This window comes from Schistocerca gregaria, chromosome 2 (assembly GCF_023897955.1).
Source record: "Schistocerca gregaria isolate iqSchGreg1 chromosome 2, iqSchGreg1.2, whole genome shotgun sequence".
In the NCBI taxonomy this organism is placed as follows: Eukaryota; Metazoa; Arthropoda; class Insecta; order Orthoptera; family Acrididae; genus Schistocerca; species Schistocerca gregaria.
In genome coordinates, this window is record NC_064921.1 from 776840101 (window position 1) to 776860544 (window position 20444).

Sequence of the window (20444 nt, forward strand, 5' to 3'; positions counted from 1 at the left end):
GCTAAAACTGAGGGTGAATACCATCAACTGTGATTTAGATAAAATGAAGGACTCGTAGTATTACTATGAGCTTGTGTGCTACAGATATTTCTCACAACCTGACAAAATGCATAATATAATTTCTTGGAAGTGTTATAATTTTTTTTAAATTGTTTTGTACTTCCTCTGCTTCTACTGCAGGTGTTAGGCCAAAGATTTTCCTTCTGAAAAGATGTGTTGCAAGTTATTTCTAGGTACAAAGAAGTTATTTATGTAATAATGATAATTTATTTTAGTGATAAAAAGATATCCTTTTCCATTATTAGTGTTGACCGTCAAAGTTGCTACATGGTGCGAGCTGATGAGCTTTACAATGAAGTAACAAATGATGCATCAGGAAAAGGGGCATCACAAGGGATGTTTATTGGGTGCTTCGTTGATGCTGCTACTGGTTATGTGACATTTACCTGTGAAGGAAAGGAAACAAACCATCGATTCAAGGTAAGCTCAAACAATGGAAAATCTGGTATGGAATAATGACTACATTAATAAAAAGGATAGTTGTTAATCATCATATAGTGGAGATGCTGAGTCACAGGTAGGCACAACAAAAAGACAGTCAGCAAGTAAGTTTTTGGACAAAAAGTCTTCGTCATTAACAGACAACATACACACACAGACACTCACGCGAATGCAACTCACATACACATGACCACAGTCTCTGGCAGCCAGAGACTAGTGTCATGCGTGTGCGAGCTGCATTTGCATGTGTGTGTGTGTGTGTGTGTGTGTGTGTGTGTGTGTGTGTGTGTGTGTGTGTGTGTTTGACCAAAAGCTTACTTACTGACAGTCATTTTGTTGTACCCATCTGCCTATCAGCACCTCCTCTATATGGTGAGTAGTAACTATCATTTTTACAAATGTCGATTTAAGGTAAGCCTTATTCAAGCCCTGAATTAACTCAGAACTTCATTGTGTCTCATTTTTTCTTTCTTTGTTTTCTCCAGTGAAGACCTTATGTCAATGCACTGTATGTGTCGCTTTATATCTGAATGTGTGTCACACTGCATTTTGAAAGGCTCAAGGTCTGAGTGCTATCATTCTTATAACTTTTTTATGGCTTTTTAATGTAAAACTCATATCTGGCAATGCTTCCTATGTGAGAAGGCAATAAAGTAAAGGGAGGTGCTGTGATTCCAGTTTCGACATAAAAGTGTGGGTCCATTTGAAATTGCTCAGGTAAACTAACCGAGTTCACAGGTCTGAGCAATGCAGCCCCAATAGGACTACACCATAGAGTGTACAAGTATAATTCATCTCCCTTCACATTCCAGTAATTGGTTGTGTGCAGAAAAAATTACAGATTGTTTGCTTCTGTATGTGCCCAGTTTTCTCTCATATTTTAACACTTAAGTCCTCACATGATACTTATGTAATAGGGTGGAGTAGTATACTGGCAGAATTGCCTGTGGTGAGATTCTTGAAATTGCATTACGTTTCTCTAGTACAGTAAGTACCCCAGCGAAGTTTACAGAGATCTGATCAGCAAAATATGTTCTGCATGGAATTCATCAGTCTGTTACAACAGTATAGGCTCATCCATGGTGATTTCTGTTTTATGAGCATTAGGCCTTGTTTCTAAGGTATATTTCAGTACAGATTCACCTTCACAGTTATATAGGTATGACTCTGTAGTCATCAGAAGCAGGAAGATGGACAAGAATATCCAGAACCCAAAGGTCTTTTTGGACTTTTTCATAAACATCCACTCGATGGTTCTACAGATAAGTGACATTACTAGTTGTCATTTGTTCCTGTTAAAACAATATCAACTCAGAATCTGACTGAGTAGTTGGTCTACAGCGAGTGTTTAAAGAAAGAGTGTTGTGGAAAAATGGATATTCCATGTCAAGATTTTCATCGGAAGATTCTTTGTGTACGTCTACCTCCACAATAATGCCGCAAATTACTGTGTTCAAGTTTGGGTGGTCAGCTGCTTTCAGAAAAGATTCTTTGCAGCTGGCCTGCAGAATTTTACCATGGTCGTACTTTGTGAAGGTTGACCAAAATAAATTTTTGTTGAAAACAGTTGATTCAAAGAGGATCAGTGATTGACTTACCATGAGACAGAAACATCCTCAGGTGCATCAAAGACTGCACCGCACTGAATTTTTGTGCTAACTTTTAGCTGTGGAGAAGAGCTGCTTCTGATGGATTCTGCACGGTTTGACCAATACTCAGAATGGGCTCGTGTTAATGGGTGTAAGGAAATGCTAAAAAAATATGCCAGACAAAATACAAAATCTGTTACTACATCATAATAGGAGATAAAATTTGATATACATACATGCATTAGTTGGAAACTAAGCAGCAGGTATCATTTTGGTGTTTGGACAAGATGCAAAACCGGCAGTGATTACTCGTTTCTTTCTCTGTACTGGGCGTATCACAATCATCACTCTAGAGAATTGAAGAACAGTTAATGTTGAATGGTATACAACAGTTTGCTTGTCACAAGTCATCTACTAGATTAGATTTACTTTCGTTCCATTTTATCCGTAGTGAGGAGGTCCTCCAGGATGTAGAACATGTCAGAAAAACAATAATACATGACAAATATTTACAACTGAAACAAATAAGCCACACACACACACACACACACACACACACACACACACACACACACACACACACACAAAAATCAGTTGGTTCCACTGAGAAATTCATCAATGGAGTAGAAGGAGTTGGCCACCTATAAATCCTTTAGGCTTCTCTTAAACTGAATTTCGTTGGTTGTTAGGCTTTTTATGGCTGCTGCCAGGTTATTGAAAATGTATGTTCCTAATAATGCACACCTTTTTCTACAAGAGTAAGGGACTTTAAATCCTTGTGAAGATTATTTTTAGTATTGATTCCATGAACTGAGCTGTTGGTTTGAAAAGTGATATATTTTTAATGACGAATTTCATTAAGGAAAAAAATATATTGGGAAGCAGCAGTTAGAATCCCTAGTTCCCTAAACAGGCTTCTGCAGGATGTTCTTGCATTCCACACCACATATAACTCTTACTGCCCTTTTTTGTGCCCGGGAAACTTTAGCTTGACTTGATGAATTACCCCAAAAACTTTATCCCATATGGCATTATGGAATGAAAGTAAGCATAGTATGCCAACTTCTTTGTTTTTATATCCCCTATGTCTGACACAATTCGCATTGCAAATAGAGATTTGTTAAGACACTTCAGCAGTTCTGTGGTGTGCTTCTCCTAATTGAATTTATTATCAAGCTGTAATCCCAAGAATTTAACACCATCTACTTCATCTATCTGCTTGTTATCATATGTTAGGCACGTACTAGTGGGACACCCCTTACAAGTTCTGAACTGCATGTAGTGTGTTTTTTGAAAGTTAAGTGACAAAGAATTGGCTAGGATCAGTGATTAATGCCCACAAATATTTTACTAGCCGATCTTTCTGAGACTACACTTGATTTGCTATTTATTGCAATGTTTGTATCATCAGCGAACAAAACGAACTTCGCCACTGGTAATGTTAATGATGAAAGGTCATTGATATACATGAGAAATAGTAAGGGCCCTAAAATGGAACCTTGTGGGACCCCCACATGTAATTAGTTCCCAGATGGACGATGCCTGATAGTTTAATACATGTCTATTTCCTAATAACACCCTTTGTTGCCTGCCAGAGATATAAGATTTGAATCATTTTGCAGCATTTCTTGTTACACCATAATATTCTAATTTACTTAAAAGGATATTGTGATTTACACAGTCAAATGCCTTTGACAGATCACAAAATATACCAGTCGCCTGCAATTTTTTGTCTAATGAATTAAGCACATTTTCACTATAAGTGTAGATAGCCTTCTCAATATCAGAACCCTTTGGAAATCCGAACAGCGACTTTGACAGTATGTTATTTGAGATAAGATGGTTATAAAGCCAACTGTACATTACTTTTTCTAAAAAATTTTAAGAATGCGGGCAAAAGTGAAATTGGATGGAATTTGATGCCATTTCCTTATCTGCCTTCTTAAACATTAGCTTAACTTCAGCATATTTCAACCACTCATGAAATACTCGGCTGATAAACAAATGGTTACACAGATAGCTTAATATGTTACTTAACTCAGAATCACATTCTTTAATTAACTTTGTTGATATTTCATCATACCCAATAGATGTTTTCGAGTTTAAAGATTTTATGATGGACATTATTTCTGCTGGTGTAGTGAGTGTCAAATTCATATTATGGAATTTACTTGAAATGTCTGGTCTGAGCTGTTCCATAGCAGCATCTACAGAGCCTGACAACCCCATCTTTTCAGTAACAGTTATAAAATGTTTGTTAAAAAGTTCGGCAACACTATGCACATCTGTCACCAATGTATCATTTACTCTTAATGCTATTTGTCCTTCTTCATGTCTGGTTCTACCGGTCTCCTCTTCACTATATCCCATATTGTCTTTACTTTGCTGCCTGATATGACTATCTTTTCCTTGTAATATATTTGCTTTGATGTTCATATTACGGTCTTTAATATTTTGCAGTATTTCATGTAATATGCTATAGCATCACCATCAGAACTGTTTTGGATTGACAGATACAGTTTTCTTTTTGTTTTCAAAATACCCCTATTCCTTGAGTAATCCATGGCTTCTTTGTAGACTTTGCTCTAATCTTGGTTATTTTTGGGGGAAAACAGTATTCAAATGAGGCAAGCACTTTTTTGGCTAAAGTGTTATATTTTTCATTCGTCCTATGAGCACCGTAAACATCAGTCCAGTGAATGTCTCTGAGGAGTGTCCTAAAATAATCAAGTTTTGGCTTATTGATTACCCTCCTGAGCTCAGATTTAACAGATTTTTTATCCTGTTCAGTATTAACATTTAACATGACATGTTCCACATCCACGAGGATATCCTCAACACTGATCTATGGAACGAAAAACTAATCTTATCTAATGTCATGGTCTGAGAGGACATTGAATATTGATTTTGTAATATAATTTTGTTCATTGGGCTCTTCTATAAATATATTATCAATGGCTGTTTGTGAGCAATTGGCTACCCTAGTGGGGATCTTTACAGTGGAAATTAAGTTGAATGATAGTGTTACCAACTCAAATAAGTTTTTATAGGAAGAGTCTTTAAGGAAATCTACATTGAAATCACCAGCAATCACTTCTTTGGATTGTTAAATGGGCCAGTACAGCTTCAAGGTGGTTTATGAACAGATTAAAGTTACCTGCAGGTGCTCGGTATACACTTAATATTATGAAGGATTTTTTGTGAAATTCTACTTAGGTTGCACATGCTTCCATGTGCTGTTCTAGGCAAAATTTATGAATGTCTATGTTCTTAAATTTATGGCAGTTCCTGATGAACGTGGCAACTCCTCCTTTCTGCCCTACAAAAGTCAAATGCTAACCTAATCCCCATAACTCTTAAAAGTTCTATACCAGTGGTCACATGATCTTCAGAGAGGCAGATTATGTCAGCTGGGTTGGGAATGTTAACTAATAGCCTCACCTTGTTCTTCATCATTACAATGCCACCTGTTGTACAACGCAACTTTACCTAATGGTAAATACTGTATGCTAAATACTGTTGCTAACAATCCATGGGGCAAGTGTACAACCTGCTAAATGGTTCATCTACACAAGGGTTTCATTGCACACCGTTGCATTATGACCTTACATAAGCGACTAACTAGCCTATGAAATTAGTCAGTGAAATACAGATATAAAAGATGAGTAAACTAAGAAATAAAATCGAGAGTTAAGAATATTAATGTATATTTAGCATATATTTTGAATTATACCATTGCCTTACTCATAGAAAACTGCTTTGCTATGAATGATGGTCCAACACATACTATACACAACAGTCCAATCAGAATCAAAAATAGTTCTAGCAGAAGAGCTGCAGGCAAATAAACAGTTCACTACATCACAGTCACTGAAGTCCCACTGTGTTCACAGTTCAGAGTCTTTGTTCACAAACTGGTAAACTGAAGACTAGCATCCAAACAAACCTATAGACAAGTTCCCACCTTGGAACTGAAACATGTTGCCCCAGGCCATTCTTGCCTACCTTACCTACACAGCTCCCACCACACAAAAAGACTTCAATCTTTGCTTTGCATCTCTGTCTTGCTTGAGAATGGGTTGAAGACAGGGTCCATCAAGGCAGTGAGCAGAGGATGTACTTGGCAATGGCTTATCTGTTTGGACACTGCAGTGAAATTATCATTGTTGTGGTCAGTGATGTGAACTGGCTGCAGACTGAGCAGGCCGCAGCCTAAGCGCCCACCCAACGCAAGGATACCGGCTCGGCACCATGGGGACATGTGACTCACGGTAGCAAGGTAATGCCACTGTGCCAGTACCGATTTTGCAGCAATTATTATGCATCTGGCAGCAAGACTGGCACAAACTGGTACCATGGCTTTTCCTGGAGGTCCAGTTGAAAACAAACTGGAGTATTTGTGTTGTTGTCAGACTGTTTTCCTTTGATCTCTACATCTGTATCTAATGAGGTAGTGCATCAATGAGATGGGGCTTTAGCAACTCATGGTACATTCCTGTGTGGTTAGTGGCTGTGTCACAATTGGTAGCTAGGGATACAGCAGTACTGACATCAGAATCAAAAAAATATTTCCAGAATTTCTTTGAGCACATACAGAAGTGAATTAATTTTAGAGGGGAATATGTTACGAAACAACAAAACAATGTGTATCAAAAATGTTTTTTTCTTTCGTTGTTTATGTAAAGTCATACAAGGTAGATACAAGTGAGTCTTAGATTTATAGACCTGAAGGAACTATAGAAGAAAAAGCTACATAATAACATATGACACCAGTTACCTACTTTGCTATATGTCAACACACTGTTAATATCCTTTGTAATGCCTGTCTCTGTCTTTTTATTGCAGATGGAACCAGAGACAAAACTTTTCCCAGCCATTTTTGTAGAGGCAACAAGTAAAGAAATTCTACAGATAGAGTTGGGAAGAACATCAACGACACTCCCATTGTCAGCTGCAGTACTGCAGAATTCAGAGAGGCATGTCATACCACAGGTAATGTGAAGATGCCACTTTTCATACATGTTGCAGTCATTGTCAGAGCTCCGTACATTTGCATTAATACCAGGTGAGCCTGTATAGGCTACATCATACTGTTAGTTCACTTTATCTTGAGCTCTATTTCTGAATCACTAGAAACTGGAAATTTTTAGCAAAACATAGTACATACTTTGTATCTTCCCAATCTATACAAACATGCAGTGTAATGATTGAGTAGCAGCCATTGTGCCATTATTGACAAATGTTGCCTGTAATTTTGTGGAGTTCAGTTCAGATACTGTGAGGTTTCTGTTTTCATGAAAAATCCAAGCATTCATTACCTTAAAGTCCAGTTTTAAATCTATAATTGTCCCAAATGAAGAAATGGATACAGTTACTATTTTCAGGTAAGTTTCCAGCATTGTACCAAGGGGTTGCCACTTAACTTAACCGTCCTCTCTCCTCCGTGCAGCATTTCATGTTGTGGACAAATTTAATTCATTCCTCTTGCCACTCACTTTTCTGAAAAAGCTAAGGGAAATGTGAATTAATAGTACTCTAATTTATCCTTCTCTGTCCCATCCCACTTAGGAAAAATGATTGTCTATTTGCTTCTGTACATAACTAATCTTTCTTACAATTATTCAAAGTGATGTCATAATTCACTAAATAACGTATTATGAGCTATGTGTGAATGCATAAAATAATTGCTACATTTATGCTGTTGTCAGACACAGTGAAGCATTGAAATTGGGCACAACAGTACTAACTTTGGCTTTCAAATCAACCAGCTCTTTCCAAAAAAACTAAGTTACTTACATGAAGGAAGAGTATGCTTGCTACTTTCTGAGGTTTTCAATTGGCTGACTCAAGTGTTAGGCTAAATGGTACATTAATATCTGTGGGAACTGCAGTATAGGTTTACTGAAAATTTTCATTTTCATAGTGTAGTAAGAACAATGATTGTTAATGATGTGTGTGTGTGTGTGTGTGTGTGTGTGTGTGTGTGTGTGTGTTTGTGTGTGTGTGTGTGTGTGTGTGTGTGTGTGTGTAGGTTCAGTCTGAAGCAAAAAAGGTAAGAAGTGATTACAGCTAAAACACAAGAAATTTTGTAAAAGATTTAACATTGTGTAAGGTAATAAACTGTTACCACAAGCAGTATTTATATGATACCTGAAGATTCCCTAAAAAGATTTGTAGACATATTTTTGGGTGCCCACTTGCATCAACAGTTCACTTTTTATGAACAATTTGATGCCTGTTATTGCTTCTAGAAATCTAGTTACAAAAAGGGAGAGAATAAGTTACATGAGAAATTACGCACTATAATTACACCCAATAAATTACGCACATAGTGTTATAAAATATCAAATAAAACAAGTCACATGTTCTCTTTTTCTTCTTCTTCATTATCAATCTTTTGATTGAATTTATCAGGATCTGTCAGAAACTGACTTCGTCATTTCTGCATAATTAAAGACTTTTGCATTATGTATAGCTTCTTTTAAAAATGTCTGTCGCCATATTCTTCTGGGTGTGTTCCCTTATAATTTCCTTCAAGGACTGCTTGTGTTGTATTATGCGATCAATCCACTCGTTATTTCTTTGCTCTGTTGTTCTCCTAAATGATCGTTCTTTGCCAGTTCTTTGCAGGACTTCCTTGTTGGTGATAATAAAATAAACCAAGCAAAATTATACAAATATTTAAGAGATAAGTTAATTGCAGATGAAATAGTTATTCATTGTTCTTGCAGTAATGTGTCAGAGCATTGTATCAGAATACACAGTTTTGTTGTAATTCTTAATTCTTTTTGAACAAACTTTAAAACTTCAGGTAATTTTTCCTAATGCGATGACTAGATCAGTCATGAATGTATTATGTGTAAAAATGGAATTATCAGTATGCCTGGACAACTGAAAATACACCTTTCTGCTGTAGTTGTGTTTTCTTAGGAAATCAGTGATTACTTCAGTGTCTGGTTGACTGATTTTTGGATTACAATATGCAAGCCTCAACAATTTTATTTTATTATAGTTTGTGTACATTTTCCTAGCACACTCTTCATATGCTCTTTGGAGACAGTGCACATATAGGACTTTCTTGTGCATTGTGTGAAATTTGCCATATAGTGACCTTGATTACTGGTAAACATATAAATTTCATCTAATAATTTCCGGGTATGCAGCCGGATCCCGTCGACATTCTGCCACGATATTTCGGCCCAGAGACGTCCGGCCATCATCAGGTGAGTACACAACTACTGAAGAGCCCAGGTGCAGTCGCGGTATTTATACCGATTCTCACGCACGTGTTGACATGCGCGGCATAGCCGAGTTGTACGTGCTGTCCTCGGTGGTGAAAGTAAAAGATCATCTAGTCATTGAGTATCGAATGACGCTGTCTATTCCGCTGTGAATGTATAATTTTAATAACAGGATTATACATTCACAGCGGAATAGACAGCGTCATTCGATACTCAATGACTAGATGATATTTTACTTTCACCACCGAGGGCAGCACGTACAACTCGGCTATGCCGCGCATGTCAACACGTGCGCGAGAATAGGTATAAATACTGCGACTGCACCTGGGCTCTTCAGTAGTTGTGTACTCACCTGATGATGGCCGGATGTCTCTGGGCCGAAATATCATGGCAGAATGTCGACGGGATCCGGCTGCATACCCGGAAATTATTAGAAGAACAAATACGCCGGGAAAATTTCAGAAGTCACATATAAATTTCAGTTTTTACAAACTGACTTGGCAAATAATTCTTTAGTTTACCAACTAGAGGAAATTTTTTCAGTTCCCACCAAGACTGAAAGTGCAGTGCTTAAAGCCACACCAGTGGGCACGGGTTCCAAACCAGTCTCTTCAAGTTCATGCTTTGAAACTATCTGATATCCGTGGCTGGAGTATCCTCTGTGAAGATCCTGTGTCAATGCTTGCTTTACACATACCTGAAGAGGATAGATGTATTGATATTCTGGAGCTTATTGAAATGGAAAGATTACTCAGGTAAGGCGTTTCATTAAAGTTGTAAAATATACTTTTGGATAATGTTTATTGGCAAAGAGATGTAAAAAAAGTTTTCATAACCTATCATATAAGTAACATTTGTCACGTGATGTGTCCCAACTTGACATTAGTTCATTCTCTCTCTCCAGTCACTGCAACTGTTTGCAACTTTATTTATGACTTAGCAGAATGTATAAAATTTGATGCCAGGTTTATGTATTTGACAGCACTTATATTTTGTAAACCACAAACAGCTGCTCAACAAAAAAGGTACTTTTCATTTACTATTTTATGAATAGTGTGAGAGAAGAATGACTGCTTAAATACTTTTTTCTAAGTGGAGTCTTTCAGCAAGATGTGACTCAAAGTCCAATAAAATACTACTTAGTGGTGGCGTTTACTTGAATACTGGTATAGTTATATGATGATTATTCTTCATTCTCAGCTAATCTTGGATACAGATATACAGGGTGTATCAAAAAGAATCATCCGATAAAAAAAAAAAAAAAAAAAAAAAAAAAAAAAAAAAAAAAAAAAAAAAACAATAGTAACTACTATGTTATTTGAGATATGTGCATGAACAATGTAATGTTGGAGGAAACAAACTCTTGAGTTTTACATAGTACCCACTAGGTAGCACCAGGTGTGCTCACTTCAGTTCTAGTAAAAATGGTGTCGGGTCAACAGACAGTGTTTTTTGTTGTACATTTTCTACAGTGCAGTCAGTAATAACTGTTCAGCGTGACTTTCATAATAGGTATGGTGTGGATCCTCTTATAGCACAGAGCATTAGATGATGGCATGAACAATTCTGAGAAACAGGTTGTTTGTCTAAAGACAAATCGCCAGGCCGTCCCCGAGTGTCTGACACAGACTTCAAACGCATCTACCATAGTTTCACAAGGAGTTTGCAGAAATCCATTCGTCATGTAACTTGACAGCTCAACATGCCCTCGATGTCTGTCTGGCATGTGTTGCATCAATGTTTACACGTGAAACCATACAAAATTCAGTTACTGCAAGTTCTTCATGAAGGTGACAAACAACTATGTGTGGAGTTCTGTAATTTCATTCTTGCCAAGATGGAGGATGACAGTTTTCTTCCACACTTACTGTTCAGTGATGAGGCAACATTCCATTTAAATGGAAAGGTGAACCATCATGGTGTGAGAATATGGGGTATGGAACAAACACATGAAGTTGCACTACACGAGAGGGGCTCTCCAAAATTTAATGTGTTTTGTGCAGTTTAACGTTAAAAGACATATGATCCGATTTTCTTTTTCAAGAATATTATTACAGGAAGTGCATATCTCAATTTGCTTGGGAACTTTCTTTTCCCACAGTTGGAGACTGATTCAAACAACTTCATTAACAGTATGGGCTACCACCATACTGGCACCTGGGAGTGCAGGAATTTTTAAATCAAAGGATTACTGAATGATGTATCGGTTACACTGTACCAAATGATTCAGCCTTACATGACTGGCCTTCAAGGTTACCGGACTTGACTGTATATAATTATTTCTTGTGGGGGCTTACAAAAGACTTTGTTTATGTGCCTCCATTACCAACAGAAATGCATGAACTGAGATGTTGCATAACAGCAGCTATGGAAGCTGTAACTCAAGAAATGCTCTCTGCAGTGTGGGAACAATTGGAATACTGCATTGAAGTATGCCATGCATCTCAAGGAGGGCATATTGAACACCTATGAAAAGGTATGAAAAAAAACTTGAGTTTCCCATTCATCAAAAAACAAGTCATTGTATACGTTTATTAGTTAGAAATATGTGTGTGTGAGGTCCCATACTCTGAGGAGCATAGGGGACAATGCGGGAGCCCTGCACCGCTGTACTAGGCAAGGTCCTAGTGGAGGTGGTTTGCCATTGCCTTCCTCCAGCTGTAATGGGGATGAATGATGATGATGAAGATGACACAACAACACCCAGTCATTTAGAGGCAGGAAAAATTCCTGACCCCGCCGGTAATCGAACCTGGGATCCCACACACGGGAAGTGAGAACACTACCGCAAGACCACAAGCTGCGGTCTTCAGAAATATATACATGCCAAATCAGATGATTCTTTTTGATACACCCTGTATGTTTAGTGCTTGGGGTGTAATCCAACATTTCAGAAACATGCTCATGCTAATTATGTAAAAGGATCACTTCTTTCAACACTTTTAATTTAAGTTGAAAATCTTGTCTACTTCAAATAAAATGCTTCTTGAAGATTTTCTGATTCCATGCATGACACAAAGAACTTTGTTGTTATCTTTTAATACAATATTTAGTTTTCCACGTCAATGTTAATTAATATTGTGTATACTGGTCGTGACATAACATTGTTTTTGACTTTTTTAAAGGTTTTTTTAATAAGTTTAACCTTGAAAAAGTTCAAGAAACATACTTACCTTCTAGATATATATAAATTTTGTCCCAGGTATTTCTTTTGTTGTTTACATAAACCAGTTTCTTAAGTGCCATAGCTTCAGTTCCTAAAGGTAACTCTCAAACTTAACAGATCCTGAAATTAAAACAGTTATGATGTTAATTTAACTTAATTATTTAGCGTACAGATAAAACCCCACTGTGAATGCTGTTATCAGGCAAGGGATGAATTAGTTGTTGTTTGTAACCTATTGAAAATTGTCTTAGCTATTGTCAAGTAACTGGAAGCTGCTTCCAATGGAAGTGTTTGGCAAATTTTTGAGGGTTATGTACCAGAGGTACCAAAGACACCTCAAGCACTATTGTCTCCAAAGGATACTGTCTCTAATCTGCAGGAAGTTCAGGGCCCATCACTGCTTATGCACTTGCCTGTGGTCGTCATGTCAGTGATAGATCAAGGATCCCTGTACAGTGGAGGAAGGGATCAGGGAGAACTCATAGTATTCCACACATCCCCATAACCAACAAGTTCAATGAGCAAATGAGACACACTACACTTGTTGATAAACCTTCTGCATCCTGTATCAAGGAGAGACAAACACAAAAGATAAGGGTCTGTAAATTGTCAGCAGTTCAAATATAAGATGCATACTTTTACCTCACAGGGAAGGAGCAATAAGAGATGTGATGGAGTACCTTGTTTGCTCTATATGTATACCTAGGAGCCTCATTCTATTTATTGAAAAAACTATTCCAGCAACTGTAGAGGAAACAAGCTGCAACCAATTGCAGATTTTGGCACACATTGGAACAAACAATGAAAGTTGTTTTGGGGCTGAGGTCACATTTGGATCATTCCAGTGAATGTCAGAGAGGGTTGAGAAGACCAGCCTTGTTCCTGGGGTTTTAAGGATCTCATATTCTACAGCATTGTTCCCAAAACTTATAGGGATGATCTGGTAAAAAGCTGGACAGAAATCTTGAGCCAGAGACTTCAAAGTTTAGAACACCCCAAAACATTATGATATGACCCTAAGGACTGGTCCCCACAGACGAAATGGTCAAAATCCTACTGGTCAGGTGTTAAAGCATTCTCAACAAAGTCCTAGAGTTTTTAGCAGACTTAAAAAGCTCTGGAACTCACATAATATTTGATATAGAAAGTTTACTAAAATCTGAAATTTGAAATAATGAGATTTTTGTGGTAAATCTGTGTTTCGAAAGAATAGACTAATGGGAAATGGGTGATGCCTTGCTCTTTCAGGTCCCACACCAAGCTCACCTGTGTTTTTGAATTTCATTACCATCTTCTTTAAACCATTTAATCAGACTGGGCTTATCATTAGACCTTCCAGTCAGTGATACTCTCAATGCAGAATTTCTACCATTCACGTAAAACAGTTTAACAAACAGCACATGGTCACTCTTCTAGATAGCCACACTGTTCACTCATGTTATGGGAACTTCCATGATATACAGTCACTGCAAAGAAGCTTTTAAAGAAACAGAGATTACTGGATAATAGATCAAAACAAAGGCTATAGCTAGAGAGATGCTGAATAAAACACATTTGGCTGTCAGGAAAGCAATGTGTGGTGACTTCAATGACTACTGTAGCAGAGTATTGTCAAATGATTTTTCACAAAACTCAAAGAAATTATGGTTATATGTTAAGGCTGTTAGTGGCACCAAAGTTAGTGTACAGTCCTGAGTGAGTGAGACAGGAATTGAAACTGAGGGTAGCAAAACAAAAGCTAAAATATTTAATTCTGTTTTTAAATATTCCTTTACAAAAGGAAACCCCAGAGAATTGCTCCAATTTAATCCTCATACCACTAAAAAGATGAACAAAATAAGTACTGGTTACAGTGGTGTTGAGAAACAGCTGAAATCATTAAAATTGAAGAAATCTCCAGGGCCTGATGAATCCCTGTCAGGTTCTATACTATAATCTATCATAGATCCCTCAAATAAAAAACAGTGTCCAATTCTTGGAATAAAAGCACAGATCACAGCCATCTACAAGAAGGGTAGTAGAAGTGATCTACAAAACTACTGTTCAGTATCCTTGACATTGATTTATTGTAGAGTCTTGGAACATATTCTGAGCTCAAACATAATTAGGTACCTTCAACAGAATGACCTCCTCATTGCCAGCCAGCATGAATTCTGAAAACCTTGATCATGTGAAACCCAACTCGCACTTTTGTCACATGACATGTGAAAGCTTTGAATCAATGCAGTCAGGTAGATGCAGTATTTCTTGATTTCTGCAAAGCATTTGTCTCAATGCTACACCTATGATTATTATCAAAAGTACAATCGTATGGGGTATCAAGTGAAATTTGTGACTGGATTGAGGACTTTTTTGTAGGGAGGATGCAGCATGTTACCTTAGATGGAGAGTCATCATCAAATACAGAAGCAGCTTCGGATGTGCTCCAGGAAAGTGTGTTGGGACCCTTGCTGTTCATGTTGTATATTAATGACCATGCAGACAGTATCAATAGTAACATTTTACTTTTTGCTGATGAGATGCTTATCTGTAATCAAGTACTATCTGCAACAAGTCAGATCTCGATAAGATTTCAAAGTGGTACAAAGGTTGTCATCTTGCTTTAAATGTTCAGAAGTGTAAAATTGTGCACTTCACAAAACGAAAAAACATAGTATCCTATGACTATAATATCAATGAGTTACTGTTGAAATTGGCCAACTCCAATTCTTTACGTACTGCATCCCTAGTTATCACTGCTGATACCACCTCCCCATACACCAACATCGCCCATGCCCATGGCCTTGCCACTGTTGAACATTACCTCTCCCAATGCCCTTCAGTCTCTGAACCCACCACCTTACTCCTCATACCTTACTTCTTTTATGCTAGCACGCAGCTAATCCTTTAAAGGGAAGTTATACCAACTAAACCCATGGTCAGTGGTAGGGAAAGCTGGCACAGTAGCTCAGCGTGTTCGGTCAGAGGGTTAGCTGCCCTCTATAATAAAAACAGATCAACAGTGAACTTGAACAGGTGTCATGGGATGTCTGCTCCAACCAAATGCAGCGAACAATAACAAACAAAATGAGATAAAAAAAGGCGTAGTGTCTTTGATTAGTAATCAAAACATCCTTGGTCTCACGTTTGAATCCCATCACTCCTTAAATTTTTATTAATAATCAGCATTGGCAGCCAGAGACTTCTGCCAACACTCCTGTCAAAGAGGACAGAGGACCAGGCTGAGGTTCAGGACACACTCTTGTCCTAGGGGTGGAAAACTGCCCCTAAGGGCAGAAGAATCAGCGATGATCAACAGTATGAGGATGCACAAGGCAATGGAAACCACTGCATTACAGACACATAACGTGTATCCACAGGACAAGTTGCCTGTAATTGAAAAAGTGTCATGATGATCTCTCCATTGGCAAAAGATTCCAGAACAGTCTCACATTCGGTTCTCCAGGAGTGGACTGCCAAGGGGGAGTGACCATGAGTAAAAGACTGAATAATCAGTGAAGGGATAAAGTTCTATGAGTTGGGGTGTGGAATGTCAGAAGCTTGAAAGTGGTAGGGAAATTAGAAAATCTGAAAAGGGAAATATAGAGGTTCAGTCTAGATACAGCAGGGGTCAGTGAAGTGAAATTGAAAGAAGACAAGGATTTCTGGTCAGATAAGTATAGGGTAATATCAACAACAGCAGAAAATGGTACAATGAGAGTAGGAATCAATATGAATGGGAAGGTAGGGCAGAGAATGTGTTACTGTGGACAGTTCAGTTTTAGGGTTGTTCTTATCAGAATTGACAGCAAACCTACACCAACAACAATAGTTAAGTATACATGCCGACATTGTAAGCTGAAGATGAAGAGGTAGAGAAAGTATATGAGGATACTGAAAGGGTTATACAGTACTTAAAGGGAGATGAAAACTTAATAGTCATGGGGGACTGTAATGTAGTTGTAGAGGAAGGAATAGAAGAAAAGGTTACAGGAGAATACTGGCTTAGGACAAGGAATAAGAGAGAAGAAAGATTAATTAAGTTTTGTAACAAATTTCAGCTAGTAATAGTGAATACTCTGTTCAAGAATAACAAGAGGAGGAGATATACTGGTACTTGGAAAATGCCAGGTGATACAAGAATATTTCAGTTAGATTATATCATGGTCAGACACAGATTCCAAAATCAGATACTGGATTGTAAGACATACCCAGGAACAGATATAGACTCAGATCACAATACAGTAGCCACGGAGAGTAGACTGAAGTTCAAGACATTAGTCACAAAGAATCAATATGCAAAAAAGTAGGATACGGAAGTACTAAGGAATGACGAGGTATGCTTGAGATTCTCTAAGGCTATATATACACCAATAAGGAATAGCTCAGTAGGAAGTACAGCTGAAGAGGAATGGATATCTCTAACGAGGGCCATCACAGAAGGTGGAAAGAAAAATATTGGTACAAAGAAGGTAACTGCAAAGAAACCATGAGTAACACAAGAAATACTTCAGTTGATGGATGAAACCAGGAAGTACAAAAATGTTCTGGGAAATTCAGGAATACAGAAATACAAGTCGCTGAGGAATGAAGTAAATAGCAAGTGCAGGGGAGCTAAGATGAAATGACTGCATGAAAAATGTGAAAAAATCTGAAAAAAATGATTTTTGGAAGGACAGACTCAGCGTACAGGAAAGTTGAAACAATCTTACGTGACATTAAAAGCAAGGGTGGTAACGTTAAGAGTGCAACAAGGATTCCACTGCTAAATGGAGAGGAGAGAGCGGATAGGTGGAAAGGTGGAAAGAACACATTGAAAACGTCTATGAGGGGGACATTTGTCTGATGTGATAGAAGAAGAAACAGGAGTCAATTTAGAAGAGATAAGTGATCTAGTATTAGAATCAGTATTTTAAAGTGCTTTGGAGGACTAAGATCAAATAAGGCAGAAGGGACAGATAACATTCCATCAGAATTTCTAACATCATTGGGGAAAGTGGCAACAAAATGACTATTCACTTTGGTACTAGAGAGAGCTGCAGAGGAAGACAGAGACTGGAATACATCCAGCAAATAATTGAGGACGTATACAGTTGAAGAGGTTGGCACAGGAGAGGAATTTGTGGCAGGTCACATCAAACCAATCAGAAGACTGATGACCCTCCAAAAAAAGCTCTCGAACAAAAGACTGTGCCCAGTAGCTGGAAGGAAGAACAGATCATACCCATCTACAGGAAGGATAGATTAGATTAGATTAGATAGTAGAAGTGATCCACAAAAGTATTGTCCAATATCATGGACATTGATTTGTTATAAAATCTTAGAACATATTCTGAACTCAAACATAATCTTACCAATATCTCACTGAATGTTTCTAGAGTTTTTTGGACAGTAATTGCATCATTTGCAAAAAGTCTGATGTTACTGTTCATTTTGTACACAAGGTCATTAATGTACAACATGAACAGCAAAGTCTCAACATACTTCCCTGGAGCTTGCCTGAAATTACTTCTATTTCTGTCAATGACTCTCCATCCGAGATAACATGCTGCATCCTCCTTACCAAGAAATCTCAATGCAGTTACAAATTTTGTTTATTGCCTCACATATTCATACTTTTGTTAATAAACATTGGTGTGGTACTGGGTCAAATACTTTTTATAAGTCAAGAAATACAGCATCACCTGACCGCCTGATCCATTCTTTCTACACTCTATAAGCGATCAGAGCGGGAAGAAACTCTAACATATGGTTCTGTGCTAAGTACCCTTTGCCATACACTTCACATGTTTGCAGTGTACGCATGTAGATATAGATGGATACACCCATTATATGCTCAGTTGAGGAAACTATTGTAAGGAAAATGTTTTTGTGGTGATTGTTAATTGCCTTGCTAATGAATTCTGTTTATTTAACAGTTTCCATGCTCACACCTTAACTTTGTACGCTGCATTGTGCTACCAGTCAAACTACCGTGCAGCTCACGCCCTGTGCCAACATGTGGATCAGAAACAGTTGCTGTATGCTATTCGCTCAGAGTACATGTCTGGTCCACTACGACAGGGATTTTATGACTTACTTATAGCCCTTCACCTGGAATCACATGCAACAACAATGTAAGTGTCTGCTGCAGCGGCTAGAGTAAAACTTAAGTCTTCTGTTTTGCTAGAATCTCTCATTTTGTACATATTGGTCTGGTGCACTTCAACCATTGTGTAAAGTACTCATCGGTCTCTAAAGTTGTTATGAACTAAAATTTTGGAAAAAATAAAAAAAAAATTAGTTCATCTTTAGTCACATTCTATGAGGAACTGAGAAAGTAGGAACTGCGTATAGAAATAAAAAAGAAGTTGTAATTGTCCAGCTTATGAATCAAGAAGTAAAGTAAAGTGCCCTGAATTATGTTATTTCAGAGACATGGCATTCTTATTTGGGAGGTGAAAGAAATTTGAAGAAACGGTATGACTTAAGACCATCAGCAGATCATTGTGAATCATAGAAGCAAATAAGGTCAAGAAACTAGTGAACTGATGACATTAAACTGTCAACAACATTTGAGTTTCTCGTGTTATGCATCTTTGTTGTTCAAGGCCTCTCTTTTAGTTTATATCCATATTTATTGAAGTTGTCTTTATTGAGCTCATACTATACTTACATATAATTCTTTTCTACTACCTCTGTGGATAATGAATAAAAATAAAAATGTCTATCATATGTCTATTACAAAACAGTGTGCCATAAAGTTCAAGGAGCCTTCTCTTTCTTTATCCCCCAAAAGGGAGTTCTATTCCTATGAAATATAAATATTTTAGTTATCATTAGATTTCTGGGCAGAAAACGGAGCATTCATTGTGTGCAGATTTGAAATTTCTACCAAATGCTCCTCTACACACCTTTTGAACCGTGTTCTTTGGTAACACTGTTTTCTATTGGATTTTCAGCTTTTCATTGTTTACTAAAAAAGATAAATTCAGTCATTGATGTTTTTGTTGGTAAAAATACACTGTAACCAAAACCAGTCTAAATGGGTATTAATAACAGCAGTGACAGAAGACGAACATCTACTTATGACAGTTGCTTGTTTTCAACAGATGATAAGTTGCACTTTTCACCTATTATTAATATTATTAATTACTGTGTTGTTTATGAGTTAATGTGAATGCCTGTTTGTCTGGCTACAAGGGAGTCTTCAGCTTATAATATGTTTAACTTTACTACCCCTTGAACCAATGTTAATAATAAGTAAAAAATTACACCTCCTTCTTGTGTACTTTCTTACAGGGAGGCATGTAAGAATGAGTACATAATTCCACTTGGTCAAGAACTGAAAGAATTATATGAGAATCCTGATATGAGACACAGCCTTAGGTCTCTAAAAACAGAATCAGTTAGACCTCAGATGAAAATGACTGATATAGCGTATGTATCACACTGTTTTATTAATATCTTATAATCAAATAAAGATCAAATTAAACATTTTGTTTGTAAGATAATCTACACACAAGTAGCTACCATACATACATATATTAAAACATTGGTCTAATTCTGAGAATTCTTCCGAGTTGTATGGCCATGGTCCATGGAACTCTTCTATCCCTGACATTTCATCCAAAGCTACGTTGGACATATTCGGAGTTTTGGACGAAACGTCAGGGATAGAAGAGTTCCATGGATCATGGCCATACAACCTGGAAGAATTCTTGGCAGCTGAAACATCTGGTCATGAAAGCCTTCATTTTATGGCTGGTCTAATACATACGAGGGTTGGAACTTAAGTAGTGACAACTATTTATTCACAACTGATACAAAAGAGTTACATGTTTGCACCTGTTACTGTTCTTAAAAGTAGTCACCAGTGTTGTGTAGAACCCATTGCCAGCTATGTGGAAGGCATAGTATACTGTTAGCAGAGCCTGTTCCGTTGACGGTGCGAATGGACTGGTCTAAAGTTATGGTGATTCTCATGTA

At 37.5% G+C, this 20444-nt stretch overlaps 1 protein-coding gene across 9 annotated transcripts in view; it reads left to right on the plus strand.

Annotated features, from left to right (window-relative positions):
• Positions 1 to 20444, plus strand: part of LOC126335019 (ryanodine receptor) — a 691249-nt gene that overhangs the window by 381496 nt on the left and 289309 nt on the right. For all 9 annotated transcript variants that reach the window (XM_049997852.1, XM_049997851.1, XM_049997850.1 and 6 more), the window contains 5 exons: positions 306 to 480; positions 6936 to 7082; positions 9875 to 10086; positions 18395 to 18592; positions 19758 to 19895. In XM_049997852.1, coding sequence (XP_049853809.1) covers positions 306 to 480; positions 6936 to 7082; positions 9875 to 10086; positions 18395 to 18592; positions 19758 to 19895 — 870 coding nt within the window. The remainder of the gene's footprint in view (positions 1 to 305; positions 481 to 6935; positions 7083 to 9874; positions 10087 to 18394; positions 18593 to 19757; positions 19896 to 20444) is intronic.